General features: G+C 44.1%; 1 protein-coding gene across 3 annotated transcripts in view; it reads left to right on the top strand.

The window, feature by feature from the left end:
- Positions 1-17752, top strand: part of MDGA2 (MAM domain containing glycosylphosphatidylinositol anchor 2) — a 918945-nt gene that overhangs the window by 865868 nt on the left and 35325 nt on the right. For all 3 annotated transcript variants that reach the window (XM_088455291.1, XM_088455288.1, XM_088455287.1), the window contains 2 exons: positions 11183-11338; positions 14364-14522. In XM_088455291.1, the coding sequence (XP_088311417.1) occupies positions 11183-11338; positions 14364-14522 (315 nt within the window). The remainder of the gene's footprint in view (positions 1-11182; positions 11339-14363; positions 14523-17752) is intronic.

The raw sequence follows: 17752 nt of genomic DNA, 5'->3' as shown, positions 1-17752 counted from the left end.
CGAGCAGTTCGTAGTATAAAATAACCCAGTGACGTGGTCAGTGACGCTGCTGTATTAATTATGCACTCCCTTAAAACGCCCGTTTTGACCTTTAAGCACGCCTGCGATCTAATTCCACCCCCCCGTTTTCAAGCACCTTCCCCTGTTACCACCCACATACGCCTCCCTCTGTCACTCAAAATAGCAGGCATTCGCTATATAGCGAACAAATGATTTTCGGCCACACTGACTGGTTCGCGCATGCGTATTAAAATCCGTACGCATGCGCAGATGTGCGAACATCGGTCAGAACGAACGAGCGGCCGCTTACGAGCGGCTCTGAATCAGGACCAGTGTTACCTGAGAAAATCCCGCTATCATTTTTCAGTCCCCATTTTTTTTTTTCTGGATGAACACATTACAAGTGAACACTGGACCTCATTCAGAGCCGCTCGCTATTTGCGGTCGTTCGTTTTAAAAAAAAGGGGTGGCTATTCAAATAAACCGTTCGCTCTTTGCGGTCTGTTCACGCCTCTAGGTCTGAACGAGCGAACAAAACTTGCGGTCGAAATTTGGAAAAATACGCCCCCTGGCCGCTCGCATCATACGTCATGTCCACTATTTAATAGATTAATCGAGTACATCGAACAGCGTATGAACTGCTCGCTATTCTTGTGGTTGCTTTTTCCTACCACTATATTGTGAGCAGTTCTGACTATAAATCAACCAAGTGACGTGGTCAATGACGCTGCTGTATTAATTATGCACACCCATAAAACGCCCGCTTTGACCTTTAAGCACGCCTGCGTTCGGATCTCCACTCCCCGTTTTCAAGCACCTTCCCCTGTTACCACCCACATACGCCTCATTCTGTCACTCAAAGTTGCAGGCATTCGCTATATAGCGAACAAACGATTTTCGGCCGCACTGACTGGTTCGCGCATGCGTACTAAAAACCGTACGCATGCGCAGATGAGCGAACATCGCTCGGACCGAGCGTACTGCCGCTTACGAGCGGCTCTGAATGAGGGCCACTGTGAGAAGGCATCATACAGTATTTAGGGGCCTATTTCGGAAAAGGTGGCCATATGGATTGTTTATTTTAACAGTGGTAAGACAAGCTAGTGTTTGAGGATAATGTATGCCCATGAGTGAGCCGGCGGTAACACATAAATGTATAGGGTCAAGCATACTTACCTACTTTTTCCATCTCCTCTGGAGATGCAGTTTGTTTCTTCAGAACTCTGATGTCATTAGGCCCCGCCCCTGTTGCGGCAAAATACAGCGATTCGTGGGACCGTGGGGAGGGAGCGAGGCTAAATGGCGCATTTTTGCATCATTTTAGCCCTGCCCCCTCCATACAGACCAGCCACTCACGTTTTTATCTCCCCCATTCTGCCCACTTCACTAGGTAAGTAGATGGGATGCGGGAGATTTGGCTACTTTTTTTGAGGTGCGGGGGCTCCCCAAATGATCAGGAACCTCCTGCAACTTCTGGGAGAATAGGCAAGTATGAGACCAAGTGATAAATAATCCCTATCGCTGGCAGAAGCCCCCATTTTTGCTGGTAACAGGATGAGCTTCTGCAGTTTTTTGTAAATGGTTGTTGCAGTAGCATCACAGTCTCTGGTTTGCCAGTTGCCACTAAAACTGTTGTTGAGCCAGATTTAGAGCAACTGGTCATGGCAGAGAGCAGGTTGGCTGTGGGTTATGCCTCCTTCAACCTCACTCGCAAATAGTTTCTTTGGGCAGAAACGACAGTACTGCAGATTGAGGAACTGGCATGGCACACTTTATACAGTGAGTCTGTATATGCCCTCTATGTCTGTACATTCCCCTCTATGTCTGTTCATGCCTCTCTATGGGGTCCATGCACTAATCCTTCACTTACCATGGAGAAAAAGCCTTTCCTACTTTGCCCGCTACCAGTGTGAAGCAGGAGGCGACTACTGTTATATATACTAAGAAATGACCTGCCAAAGAGTGTGATCTGCTAATCCATAGAACTTTAGAGAACCACAGCACCAACTATCTTTAGTTACCCAAAGTATCCAAAATAAGGTCCAGGAAAGACCCGTAAAGATTTTCTGTCCAACCATCCAACTAGTTGATTGGTTGGAATGAAAATCTGGTAAGGTATGAAAGCAAATGATAATCAGCAATTTGCTCCCAAATGCCGGAAAATGGACAAAAACTGTTGTTAGAACAAATTGTTTAGATCAAACATTTAACAAACCTGTCTGAAGACCATTTTCATCTGTTTTCTGGCATTTAGGAGCAAATTGCTGAACATCAGTTACTCCCATAAGTTACCAGAATTTCATTCCAACCAATCAACAAGTTGGATGGTTGGACGGTTGGACAGAAAATCTTTACGTGTGTACCCAGCCAAAGCCCCTCTACTGATACCCCCTATCTGTAACATAAATCAGGATCATTGGTAGTCCAGAAGGATTTTCTCTCTTCTCTTGCCCTTGGTGAAACACAAATTGGTTCTAGAGAGATCAAACGAACTCGGGCTTCTTCAGCACTAAGGTTTGGAACTTTCTCTGCCTTTGGTAAAGTTATTTGGGGTGAAGTCATGAGATTCTTCACTATCATTCCAGGCGTTTTATTGCAATGCTCTAGGTATGTTTATTGTATAACGCATATGTTCTTTACTGTTAAGTGGATTCATCATTTCATCATTGTAGTGATGAAACAACTGCTGTTTGCTATATGCGAAGTCAACTCTCAAGCTAATGGCATCTTTAAGGCTTTGTTTACAAAATAACTGCAGTAAACTTTACTAGTTGTGTCGGTGTCCAGTTACTCTGGTGGGATGAAGAATATAGTTCTACCATTACAACTCAGGTCCAGGAGAACTTCTCAAGCAATCTCCTGGTGATTAGTATTTAACATTCGACTTGAACACTAGGAGGCTTGGTTGGAGGCACTAAATCAGTTGCATAGCCCTGATCCAACAAAATCCTGAGGACGTTAATATCATGAAGATCAGTCCATCATTAAATAAAGAAAACCCTTGGCTGAGAATACTCATCATTCTCCAGCAGGTGAGCCAGGGTTACATATAGAAACAAGATGTTTATGAACCTATAGTGAAAATGAAAACTTGCTTTGAGTGTTACAGTGGTGGCGCCAATAGAACAGGACTATTTGTCTTCACCCAACAAAAAGGGCACAATCTGAAAGCTTTTGTTCAAGTGCAGATTCTGCCTCAATGGTGATATCGTCATCACTGGGGGTGCCACTGAAAACTGCTCCAAGCTATTAAAAGCTGAAGCAGGGGAGAGCCAATCCAGATCTCCCCTGCAGCAAGAGATCGCTTGTATGAATGATCTAACACTAACTACCATACCAGTTGTTAGGAAATTAATTTTCCAACATTTTCATTGTTGTCTGTAGAATTTATCTAATTTTACCACATCAGAGAACGCAATATTCAATCACAATTGCAGAGAAATATTTTATACCCATTAATTTAAAGAAAGGAAATTGGTGACACAATAGTAACAAATAAAATCACTTTGTACAGAAAGTAACAGCCTTGTGTACAAATTTACATATGGCATGGAACAATTAGTAGACAAATGTGATCTACTATAACTCATAGTAACCAATGCGCTGTTAGCTCTCTGTCACTAAAGACTAAGCTAATGTCTGATTGGCTGCTGTTTATTATCACTTTAGTGAATGTAGTAGTAAACTCTATTAGTAGCAGCTTTTGTGTATTTTTTCCATAAGACACCTCCTTCTGCATTAGCATTTGAGCTGGACGGAATTGCAGTCGCTTGTGTGTGGCTCTGCTACTCCGTCCATCTACGAATCAGACCCTACATCTTCCAAAGTCAAAAACTTGGGCAAATAATATTGCATCTTGGCTAATCAGTCCTGCACAATATACATGGGCTAATTTTCCATCAAGCTTTAATGCCGTGTATCCACTAGACGATATAATGACCAATAATGATATCGTTCAAACGTTCATTATATCGTCCAGTGGCTGTGCCGTCAACGACCAGCGATGCGCGTTCCCACTGGTCGTTGATGACGTCGCTCATCACCCGTAATTGCAGGACAACCTGACCATATTGTCAAGTTCTGCAAGTACGGGGATGAGGGAGGGTGACGTCACTGAACGATGTATCATTCAGTGTGGGTGCTCATTGTCGTTAAGGACATTGAGCAGACCACTGCCGGGGACATACTACACGATATCGCTCATGGAGCGATATCGTGTAGTGGATATGCGTCTTCAATGTGGCTATTTGTGAGGTTTTTGTTTTTAGTTTTTTAGCATATTTGCTAAATATTTACAGAATATTAAGACTTGGACACGCTCCACATATTTTTGTATATTTCTTTCCAGGCTTGCATGAGACTTGCAGTTTCAAATTTCAGAACACTGGGGACTGCTTCTATAAATGTCATTTACAGTGTTAAAATGCTTTTTCAGCCAATTATAAAATAATTCATACAGTAAGAATCACCTAATTAAAAATTCATATATAAAAAAAAAAGAGCAGAACCAAGTGCACGTCTGCAGAAAATGCAATTTCTTTTAATGTTTGTGGTGTTTAACGTTGAGTTATTGCATACAGCACATGCACAGAATCTAAGTTACACATTTGTGCATACCTCCGCTCTATTCCGACAAGTTCTGTACTGTGGGGTGGGAACTGGATGGTGGCGAAGTGATCGCACGTACCCGCCTGATTTGACTCGTGGGTGTGTATCAAAAGCTCTGTGTGATTCTGAGTCACGCCTATGGCTTCCACGGCTGCTCGCAGCTACTGTACAGGCACTTTTTCTGCGAATGTACAGAACGGGTCCTGCGTGATCGCACGCTGCCCCTGCTATCCCTCTGCCTGTTTGACAGGCAGGCAGAGGCATTTAAGAGGCAGTGCAAGGCCTGGGACGGCCGGCGGGTCGGCCCTGTTCTCCAGGTTTGGGAAGGCAAGGGGCTGCATCCACGGATGCAGTTTCCTGGCCTCGCAAGCCGGCCAGCCTAAGTGAGCTGAGGCTTACTCAGCTGGCCGACAGCGCCCAGCGCTATCCAACCTCGGTCGCAGTGCTGGGATTGCAAATGCAGCAGGGGGTGTCATACACCTCCTGCTGCATTTGATTATTAGCAAGTATGGAATTGCATATCTATAGCCTGCGTGCATACATCATATCTATAGCCTGCGTGCATACATCATATCTATAGCCTGCGTGGATACATCATATATCTATAGCCAGCATGCATACATCATATATCTATAGCCTGCGTGCATACATCATATCTATTGCCTGCGTGCATACATCATATCTATAGCCTGCGTGGATACATCATATCTATAGCCTGCGTGCATACATCATATATCTATAGCCTGCGTGCATACATCATATCTATAGCCTGCGTGCATACACCATATCTATAGCCTGCGTGCATACATTATATCTATAGCCTGCGTGCATACATCATATCTACAGCCTGCGTGCATACGTCATATCTATAGCCTGCGTGCATACATCATATCTATAGCCTGCGTGGATACATCATATCTATAGCCTGCGTGCATAGATCATATATCTATAGCCTGCGTGCATACATCATATCTATAGCCTGCGTGCATACACCATATCTATAGCCTGCGTGCATACATTATATCTATAGCCTGCGTGCATACATCATATCTACAGCCTGCGTGCATACATCATATCTATAGCCTGCGTGCATACATCATATATCTATAGCCTGCGTGCATACGTCATATCTATAGCCTGCGTGCATACGTCATATCTATAGCCTGCGTGCATACATCATATCTACAGCCTGCGTGCATACATCATATCTATAGCCCGCGTGCATACATCATATCTATAGCCTGCGTGCAGCTTTCCAATTTCATCCTAAGCTGAATCATCCTCATAGTTAGATGCATCTGGGCACCTGCTCAAGATGTCTTTAAGCATAAAAAGTCATTATTAGTGTTCTCTCCTTGTTTCACGCTGAGTTTCAGATTATTTGCAGTTTATAGGTTCACCAGCAAGCTGAGAGCATAACCTTTTGTTTTCCAGATGTAAAGAAATCATATGACTCATCTATCATATCAGTAAGTATCTAAGATGCACAATAGTCAGGAGAATTCCTTCATTAAAGCTCCCTCTAAAGTCACCTGCTGGTGAGCCCTGTTAGTATCAGAAATGAAATATAAATATGAGTATAAGAAATGACCACCTGCAGGGAAACATCCCCTTTCATCAGTAGGAGAGGCAAAAATAAATAAATAATAGCATGCATGTGATTAAAATAATGACATGTTTTCGTACCATACAGGAGACACAACAATGTATCACTAGTGCAGCCAGCCATGAAAACTGCAGTTTGTATGGAAGAATATAAAACATTACCATGAACTGCTACCATGGGTGTATTAGTTACATAGCTATTATTTGCATTATTGATTAGCTTGCTGCATTCCAGTGGGAAGTTTATCAGCTCTTGGAATATTTAACAAGAGTTAAAAATAAACTATGTACCGCTTATGGGCAGTGCAGATTATGACAATAGTACTCTAATCAGTCTGCCCTCTTATTTGTTCAAACATGGGCCCTCATTCAGAGCCACTAGCTAGCGGCAGTACGCTCGTTCCGAGCGATGTTCGCACATCTGCGCATGCGTACGGATCGTTATACGCATGTGCGAACCAGTCAGTGCGGCCGAAATTCATGTGCTCGCAATATAGCGAATGCCTGCTATTTTGAGTGACAGAATGAGGCGTATGTGGCTGGTAACAGGGGAAGGTGCTTGAAAATGGGGAGTGGAGATCCGAACGCAGGCGTGCTTAAAGGTCAAAACGGGCGTTTTATGGGTGTGCATAATTAAAACAGCAGCGTCATTGACCACGTCACTGGGTTATTTTATAGCCAGAACTGCTCGCAAGATTGTGGTAGCAAAAACCAACCACAAGAATAGCGAGCAGTTCATACGCTGGTCGATGTACTCGATTAATCTAATAAATAGCGGACATGACGTATGGTGCGAGCGGCCAGGGGGCGTTTTTTACAAATAAACGAGCGTATGTTTTGCTCGCTCGTTCAGACTTAGAGGTGTGAACAGACTGCAATTTGCGAACGGATCATTTGAATAGCCACCCCTTGTTTTTGAACGAACGACCGCAAATAGCGAACGGCTCTGAATCAGGCCCATAGGGGGCTTACCGGGACTGCCATCTGTTGTCTGCAGCTGGTACTGCAGCAGATCCTCAAATTGCCTTTGTCAGTTGTGTCGACAGCAGTGGTTTTAAAATTCAGTCCTCAGGTACCCCAGCAGGTCATCTCTTCAGAACGTTTATCTGTGGAAACAAGTGGGTTAATTACTGATCCAGAGAAAGATTAACTCCCCTGTGCATGATTAAAGGAATCCAGAAAATATGATCTGCTGTAGCTACTTGAGGACTGGAATTGAGAACCACTGGGCTTCATTATGCGCGGTTCCTCATATGTTGCAGTTATTAGTGTTGGCTATGCACTGCCACATGTTGTCTATAGATGGTCTTGCGGTAGATCCTGGTACCCAGATAACCGTTGTTTATGTGCCATGTATGCACCCTTAACCAGGGTCACCAGATTTACTGAATACAACATATCTATTTAAATAGAGTAATTGGCGCCAAACAATTAAACAAAACTCTCTCATGACAGCTGAACCAAAGGTGAGTGCCAGAGATCAAAGGTGAGTGCCAGAGATCAAAGGTGAGTGTGTGCAAGAGATCAAAGGTGAGTGCCAGAGATCAAAGGTGACTGCAAGCAGGGGTGTATCTAGGGGTCTGAGCATTCCTGGCAAAGTAAGAGACTGGTGCCCCCCTCCTGTTGGCAGTTAGCAAACAGACACCTTGGTGGCTGTACGGGCTGTGATCGCCCCTCCCTCGTCATCCGGCACTGATGCTTCTGGCTGAGAGATCAGCAGACTTTTGAAAGACAGAACTGGCTGCAGGTGGCACTGCCGGGTCGAGCCGGCGCCCCCTCACCAGCTGACACCCCTGGCGAGTGCCATCCTGGCCAATAGAAAGATATTCCCCTGAGTGCAAGAGATCAAAGGCGAGTGCAAGAGATCAGACACTAGCGTTCAAAACCACACCCCGCTCCGTCTCCCAGCAACACAAAGAGTCTGGCTCATCTTTAATCCCATCAGATCCAGGAACAGCGAACCATTGCAGTGCTGCACAAGCCATCATGTGACCAAACTCACGGTGGCATTGTTTCTGCATTGGTACATACATATAGTACTAATAGTACACATGTTCAGTACATCCTTGCTCTAGCGAGCACATGTCTACGTCAGGGCTATTCAAAGTGTCTGTGAAGTGGGATGATTGGTAATATTTAATGTCAGGGTGTAGGGTTACCAAATTGGATCTGACGTGTAAATAAAAAAAAAAGTAATTAAACTAATATATTTCTTTAAATTAAAATAAGACATTATTCATTAAGTAAAAAGATGCCACTGTGTTACTAAAATGCATTGAATTCAATCATGAAAACACATTGAGCCTTATTATGAATAGGAGCCTTATTCTGAGACGCTTTTATGTTTGGTTTCCGCAACTTACTTACAATAATTCCATATGCAATGTGATAACCCACCCATGTATACTGATAATACATATAAGTGTATGTGGAAGCTTGTCCCAGCTACTGATTTTCCATGTACAGCCATTATCGTTAATATCCGGACTAACACCCACCCCATGCTGATTGCAAAAGATCAGGTTCCCCATCTTTGTCCGGGCAGTATAATCAGGCAAGGAAGTAGGCAAACACGCCACAATGCTCCCATGGCACTCCCATGTGATGGAACAGCTCTATGTGAGTGTGTATTTACTGCCCAGTTACTGCTCAGAAATGCCCATTTCACGGAAACTGGCGTCCATCGACGCCAATCCATACGCAATAGCGATCTCCATTCGTGTGTGTTTGCCTGATATAAATGCCTCTTGTGTTTTGAGGGTTTCATTGGCTCATTAGACAAAATAGCGCAATACAGTAAATAATACACTTACTGTACTTTTAGGAACGGCATCTTCATCCAAGACTGCGAAACGGAAGAAATGTATAAGGGTAGCTGGTGGGCGATGCTTTGGTTTTATATATATCACCAGCGACATCAGGTTCTGAAGAATGAGAACTGCTTCTTCACAATCTTGGTCACTGGGCTTCGCTTCACTATCTGTGACTGAAGCCTAATGATACATCATATTTATAAAATTGTTTAGTCTGTGTATAAAAACGTAACACGATAAAATATACTTTAGGAAAACAATGATTCTTATTCTTCAGAATTAAGCGAAAGTAATTTTCTACTGAAAGGATTGTATTTTTTTTTTTTAATTCTTTATTTTAATTGGTCAAAGAAGCAATAATACAATAATTATTTAAATAAAATGAAAATAGACTGTTCTATAATAAATCCATATTGACACAAAAGGGGCTATAGAAACTGAAATGTTCATAAATATAATTAACTTTTCAAGGGAAAACATCAGCAAAGTATTTCTCTGGATAAGGTAATCGGGAAGGTGGGTTCTCAGGTCTGCTATATACTTATAATGAATCAAATATACTTTAAGATAATAAGCTTACCTTTTTGCTTGCTGTCAACTGGACCACAGGGGAAGTTTTCCTATGAAGCTGAATTAGATATAGGGGGGAATTCAAAAAGCCTTGATGATTTCCTGCGGGCTAATTGATCCCCCGCAGCTATTCACTTAGCCCCGAAGAGCAGCACTTATCAGGGATTTTTTTTCACCACTCCACACACAGTAAAACAAAATCCATGATAACTAAGTGGTTATCGGGTGCTGCGACCCTGTTAACACACGAATCCGTGAACTTTTCACGGATTCTGCGTGTTAATGCCCGTTAACCCATAACGCCCATGAACACGTCAACTTAACGGACGTTAACAAAGGTATCGGGTGAAAAAGGGAGCCTAACAGAATAGCCTCGGGCGATAAAGCCCGAGGCTACTTCCCTTTCTCACCCCCATTAAGTTATCGGGGCTAATTGAATAGCGCCAATAGTGGTACATTTTCAGATTGGTGACGTTAGAGTTAAGTTCCTCTCTTTATGGTTTGTGTAACTTCACAGGTAGCAGAATATATCTATCACATATATGAAACATAATAGCTAAAATAATGTTATTTTCAATATGGCCTTTGTTTAATATCCCAAAAGAAAAGGAGATAGCAATTGGCTCGCTGTAATTTCCTATACTCACAGCGTAACTGGCTGTAGAATTCTGAGCAGGCAGTTTTCCTGCTCCCAGAATGTAGAAAACAGCAAACTAGTCAGAATTCTAAAGCTAGAAATACTGTATCGGCCAGTACAGAGGACTTTATTAATGTACCATCTTTTTTCACTTTGAGATAAAGGGTCTATTTACTAAGCAGTGTTAGGAGACAGAGTAAAAGTGATAAGGTGCCAGCCAATCAGCTCCCAACTGTTATCTCACAGGCTGTGTTTGAAAAATGATAGTTGGGAGCTGATTGGCTGGCACCTTATCACTTTTTACTCTGTCTCCCAACACTGCTTAGTAAATAGACCCCTTAATATTAAACCATGACCATATGAAACAATTAAGTATATTATTTTGTTGTTGTACTAAAGGCTGTTAGTAGCTTTTTTATTTCACAGTAGTTGTCCTTTAATGGAGTTTTACATGTTTTGAAAAACCCTTCATAATCACATACCCTATCGGTACCCCACACCAGGAAACCCCTCGTTGCCAGAATCCATGCGCTGGACAGCACCGAATGTGGCAACATATTGACAAATAATTCAATATATCCACATTACTCTGTAGAAAATGTAATTGGTAAACATTTACTCACATTGGGGTCTGCTTGCCGAAAAGTTCTATAGAATTAGGGGCAATGGAGATACGGGACTGTCACAGCCAAGGTGCAGAGGCATGATGTGGTCGCCTGACAGGAGGGACGCTGAAAGGTCACTTGAATATCAGACACAATGACGGCACCGGAGGCTACTGGCAGAGCTAATGGATTTATTTAGAGTTTCCACAAATTCACCTTTATTATACTCGTAAAGCCGCATATGAGAACGTTATTCTGGTCAGCCATCAGCTGTGGAAAGTGTGTGAGTAGTTTGCTAACTTTATTCAACTTAATTCCAATGTGTTTTTTTTTTTTTTCTGCAGGGGAATTTCACTGTGGATTTGAGGACGGTAACATCTGCTTATTCACCCAGGACGACGCAGATATTTTTGATTGGACGAAGCAAAGCGCAAGCACAAGAGATACTAGATATACACCAAACACTGGGCCTACGACGGATGCTGGAGGGTCCAAGCAAGGTACAGTATATGTCCACTGCAGTATTAATGAGACTATGGAAATATTGGACATTATTTATATCAGGTGCAAGGGAACAAGTTATTGTTTGAGATCTAAGATGCCTGGTGGCCTCATTATATATTAAAAGCGATGTATTGATGAAGCATATAAGTGCCATAACAAAAGTTATATATTAAAAGCGATGTATTGATGAAGCATATAAGTGCCATAACAAAAGTTATATATTAAAAGCGATGTATTGATGAAGCATATAAGCGCCATAACAAAAGTTATATATTAAAAGCGATGTATTGATGAAGCATATAAGTGCCGTAACAAAATGTTTAAACATTCTCTGTCTGCCACGCTTCCCTCCTGTTCAGTGGCAGATGCTTCTCTATTAAAAAAAACCTGCTTTTGGGACATCCCCTAGGGAGGTGGGGATGGGGAGGTCCAAGTGGCAAGTCCAGTAGACATAGTGAAGAATTTCCTGTTATCATTTTCACGGCCCTGCTAAGAAATGCCGCCATTAGGGCGCAATTCACTAGGGGAGTGGCCTGGATCTGGAAGGGTGCCCTGCTTTCCCAGGAGAGCTACCCGATACTACGCAAGTCTGCCGGACAATCCAGGGGAGTAGGTAAATATGATGTAAAAAGTACCCTGTCCCTTCTCGTCTTCTAAGTGTTTTTGCCCCTGTTAGCTGAACAACAAATGTCTCTAAGCATTGGATCCCTGCCATTTATGAAATAGTCCCCCTCAATGGGGGCTCCCAGGCAGCTCTGTTTAGGAAGTCATTTGGAAGAACTTCAATTGTGCATCAATGTAATCTGAAGTATTTAAAATTTTGCTACATTGATTTGATCTTTCTAGTGACGATTCTGATATATTTAGAATTCCCCATAGTAACTATGGTATTCAACAAGACTCTCAGTAGGTACCACATACCTCCCAACTTTGGAGCACCGGAAATCGTGATAGAATGAGTGGTCACTTTGCAATGTGGGCATGGCCTGGGCGTGCCTAATGCTTTTGAAGTATTGGGTTGCCCCTTACCACACTTCCCTCCAAACATCCATTCATTGCTATGTACAGCAGCAGTGACCGGGACATAACTCCTAACTTACTGATCTGTGTTCAAAACAAGTCTGTTCCTCATATACCATCTAAATTGGCACAGTTGGGGTGTATGGGTATCATACGATGGAACTGTATGGGTATCATACTATATAACTATAGGCCTGATTCAAGGATATAAGCTATTGCATTCTCAACTACGTTCGTGCTCGCAATATTGCAAAAATATGCCAGTGCCTGAAATAGTGTGTGACGGACTGAGCTACACCCACTTCCCCTATCTGCGTTGTGTGCAGATCCCCCGGGGGCTGAGAACACACCACCATCAACACAAACACGTTGCACATCGACTACTCCAGTAAGTCCCGGGCTGCGCAGATTCTGGGTCAACTGTTTTTCTGAAACTGGCCTCTGACACTGTGGTTCTGTATTTGGGAACATAGCCAAGAGTGCAGGCAGACCCCTGGAACACCCAATAATAATAATACACCCACAGTCCGGCCTCTTTTTATGAACACTTTTGGCCACCTCTCCGACACCACCATGCCTTGCTACCATGTGTCTGAATCCATCTGCGACTCTGTACATACAAAATCAAGACACGGGCGCAGTGCGACTCAGATGAGCGCAGATTGAAAACATCGCTCCGCTGCATCCGACATCGCCGTTGTGTCCAAATCAGAATCAGGCCCATTGTTTCCAAACAGTAACATTCTGACCACAGCGTTCATGTTCTGATTAATAGTCAGCATTGCTGCCTAACTGCTCTGGGGTGATGGGTTCTGTTCCAACCAGGGCCCCTATATGTGTGGAGTTTGTATGTTCTCCCAGTGCCTCTGTGGGTTTCCTCCATGTAGTTCAGCTATCGCACACAAACCTCCTGGCAAGCTACTTTAATGCGTTTGTGAGTGGGAGAGTTTAGCCTGTAAACTCCACTAGGGCAGGGACTGATGTGAATGAAACACTATCTACAAAGGGCTGTGTAATATGTTGGCATTATAACAACAGAAGGCTAAAAAGAATCTACAGTGATTGTTCTCATCAGATCATTCTTGGGCGCTATGCTCATAATGAGGCCACAGGCACCGCGGTACTGGACTTGCTGCCATTTTTGCCGGCAGTTTTGGCATGTGTGTGCGTCTGGCTTTAATCTAATTAGAACAGATTGTTTTTGTGAAATATAATTTGGGACATTTATAAAAAAAAAAAAAAACTGTTGTAAAGGAAAATGATAGTGTTTCCCATGGATTGAGTCATCAATCTAATTATATTCCATCTAATTACAGTATATTCCATCTGCCATTCTTTAAACGCAGATAAGGAAATTATAGCAGATGTCTATTAACTACCGGCCTGATTTAGAGATGCACGTTATTACACAGCCGCCGCTGTGCAGTAATATTCTAAGGAGGTGTCCGTTGTAAATAGACGCCTTCTACCGGCATCTGTGATCCGCTGCTGCGTCATCGGGTTTGCGCTCAACTCTGAATCAAGCCCAATGTGCAACATCCTTTTGAGAATATTCCCGCTCCCCCCACCCCATAGTCGGCATTCTCTTGACAGCAGCTGGGCGTGGCATGGCAATAGGTGGGCGGTGCTTGGGGCAAGACGGCTCGTATTGGCCCCGCCTCTGCTGCACTGAGCTGATATTCCAGGCACTGTAAAGCAGGGGGCGGGGCTACAATGTTGCAATTCATCATAAATTGTCATTGCCCACCCCCAGACTGCCCACTTTTGCTCAGTACGTGGGCGGCCATGAGAGAGGGGGGGGGTGTGGGCAGCAACAGGAGGTACGGACCGGTAGCGGACGGTTCCGGGAGACTTGCCCGATTTTCAGGAGGCTCCCGACTATTTCTGGAGAGTAGGCGAGCCTGCCCCCCCCCCCTTCCCCCAATAAATCCTAGTTCTGAGGGTGTTTGTAGTATCACTATATCCTGCCTATAACGCAATGTCTGTATTTCTTTTTGATAGGCTTCTACATGTACATTGAGACATCTCGCCCACGTCTGGAAGGAGAGAAAGCCCGTCTACTTAGTCCTGTATTCAACATAGCGCAGAAGAATCCGTATGGCTCCAGCAATACAGCCTATTGTTTTATATTTTTCTACCATATGTATGGGAGACACATAGGTAAGTCATTCTTCAGACTATGGAGGAGATGTGCTAACTCTTGGAGAGAGATAAAGTGGAGAGAGATAAAGGACAATCCCATCCAATCAGCTCCTAACTGCCATTTTTGAAACACAGCCTGTAAAGTGACAGTTAGGAGCTGATTGGTTGGTACTTTATCTCTCTACACTTTATCACTATCCAAGGCTTAGCGCATCCATGACTGTACTGTCTGTCACTAATACAATGTGCTTTCAGGTGATGAAATAATCCTGTGCGAAGATTAAACAGTCTCCAAGAGATCTGTTCTATAATGTAATAGGTGTTGTGTTGGGCTCCACTGTAAATAATGCAAGGTTAGACAGATGCAATTAAACTGGCAATAAAAGTAACACGTCATACTCCCTACTCTACTGCACTGATATAATTCAAGTGAGCAGAAACATCATCTGCAGATATTAATAGCCAGGGGGCTTAGCAGTCCTCCAATTTATCCTCAGATAACATCCAAGAAGAATTAAGGACATTTGGTATTTTTAGCAAATTATTATTAAAGTAATTTCCCTTTTGTCCAATAGAGGTTTTTCAGAAGTGACACTGTATTGTGGATATGTCCTCCAACCCCTTTGGTTCCCAACCTCGGCCCTCGAGGTACCCCAACAGCTCTTGTTTTAAAGATAGTGTTTCCATGCTTAAGCGCAGATGATTTAATTAGCATCTCAGTCAGTTTGATTATCCCATCTGTGCACAAGCAGGGCCGTAACTAGGGTAGTGCGACCAGTGCCATGGCACAGGACACCGCAGGACAGGGGGCGCTGTTTGGGCCTGCCAATTTTCCTGCTTATTATCATTCTCACTTGTAGCTTCCTTTTCTTTTATCCCCAGCATCTCCTGGCCTCCCCTATATCTTCCCTGGCCCTTCCCCATGTGGCCATGGCCCTTTTTCAGGTGCACTATCTTATGTCCCTATTTTAAAAATGGGGTGGGGGGCTATTATATGTCCCTTGATGCAGGCCCCTGGAGAGGTAGGTATACTAAATGGGTGCACCCATTATAGATACACCACTGTTGGGAACTGAGGGCCTGATTCAGAGCCGGACGCTATTTGCGGACGCTCGTTCAGAAAAAGGGGCCGGCTATTTAAATTGAGCGCTCGCTCTTTGCGGTCTGTTGACGCTTCTATGTCTGATCGAGCGTCCGAAACATGTGCTCGTTATCTTGTAATTACGCCCCTTGGCCGCTCGCATCATACGTCATCTCCGCTATTTAATAGATTAATCGAGTACATCGAAAGGCATATGAACTGCTCGCAATTCTTATGGTAACATTTTCCTACCGCAATCATGCGAGCAGTTCAGGCTAAAAGACAACCAAGTGAAGTGGTCGATGACGCTGCTTTGCTAATTATGCACACCCTTAAAACGCCCGTTTTGACCGTTTGGCACGCCTGCATAAATTACGCAGTGCATTACAGAGTTTAGTCATTCACATCTGTCCCTGCCCCAGTGGAGACTGCAATCTACATTCCCTACCACATTAACACAAACACACATAGACATTAGGGTTGTTATTGGCAAACGACTATTAACTTACTGTATGTTTTTGGATTGTGGGAGGAAACTGTAGTAACCTATGCAAACACATGCAGAACATACAAACTTCACACAAATATGGACCTGATTGGAATCATACCCATGACACCAGTGCTATGACATAACGATCATACTGTTTATTACATGCAGTAATTAAATTGATTATGAAGCTCCCTAATGTAAAATACAAGGATATTACAGACCACCAAGGAGGTCAGTCACTAAAGGCTGAAGACATAGCGAGAGATATAATAATAAGCAGTAATATAGAATGCTCTGATAGCCCAGACTGCATCTCAAATGTCAAAAAGGGTAAACGATATATAACTAAAACAAGAAAAAAAGTAGTCACCTGCCTTCAGTGGCGTAACTAGGGTAGTTGGAACCCAGGGCAAATTTAAGAATGGAGCACCCCTCACCCCCCTATGTACGCGCGGCAAAGGCACACGTGGCAAAAAATGGATGTGGTCACTTAAAAATGGGGTGTGTCAACATGACACACCCCTTTATCGTCACTCTGAACATTCCTTTCCATGTGCACCTTAACCCCAATAGTGCTCCTTATACAGTACCCCCAGTATGCAATGTCCCCAGTTATGGTCCCTTTTATGCAGGCCCATAGTAGTGCCCCTTATACAGTACCCCCAGTTGTGGTCCCCCTTATGCAGCCCCCAATTAGTTCCTCTTATACAGTACCCCCAGTATGCAATGTCCCCAGTTGTGGTCCCTCTTATGCAGGCCCATAGTAGTGCCCCTTATACAGTACCCCCAGTTGTGGTCCCCCTTATGCAGCCCCAAATTAGTTCCTCTTATACAGTACCCCTAGTATGCAATGTCCCCAGTTGTGGTCCCTCTTATACAGGCCCATAGTAGTGCCCCTTATACAGTACCCCCAGTTGTGGTCCCCCTTATGCAGCTCCAATTAGTTCCTCTTATACAGTAGCCCCAGTATGCAATGCACCCAGTAGTGGTCCCCATTATGCAGCCACTCATTGGTTCCCCTTATTCAGTGCCCCCAGTAGTGGTCCCCCTTATGCAGTGCCCCTCCCCTATGCAGTGCCACCAGTCGTGGTCCCCCTTATCCAGTGCCCTTTATATAGTGCCCCCAGTAGTAGTCCCCCCTATGCAATGCCCCCAGTAGTGGTACCTCCTATGCAGTGCCCTTTATATAGTGCCCCCAGCAGTAGTCCCCCTCCCATGCAGTGCCCCAAGTAGTGGTCCCCCTTATGCAGGCCCCCAGTAGTGATCCCCCTTATCCAGTACCCTTATACAGTGCCCCCTGTAGTGGTCCTTCCTATTTAGTGCCCCTAGTAGTGGTCCCCTAGTAGTAAGCCCCTTATATAGTGCCCCCAGCAGTAGTCCCCCTCCATGCAGTACCCCCAGTAGTGGTCCCCCTTATGCAGGCCCCCAGTAGTAATTCCCCCTATCCAGTGCCCTTATACAGTGCCCCCTGTAGTGGTCCTACCTATTTAGTGCCCCTAGTAGTGGTCCAGTAGTAGTAAGCCCCTTATATAGTGTCCCCAGTAGTAGTCCCCCCCCCAGTAGTAGTCCCCAGTAGAGGTTCCCCCTCCCGATGCAGTGCCCCAAGTAGTAGCCCCCCCCCAGTTGTAGTCCCCAGTAGTGCCCCACCCCCAATAGAGGTCCCCCCCCCAGTAATGG

Source organism: Taudactylus pleione, unplaced genomic scaffold (genome assembly GCF_031769625.1).
Source record: "Taudactylus pleione unplaced genomic scaffold, aTauple2 ptg000652l, whole genome shotgun sequence".
Taxonomy (NCBI): domain Eukaryota; kingdom Metazoa; phylum Chordata; class Amphibia; order Anura; family Myobatrachidae; genus Taudactylus; species Taudactylus pleione.
This window is presented reverse-complemented; position numbering and strand designations above follow the sequence as displayed.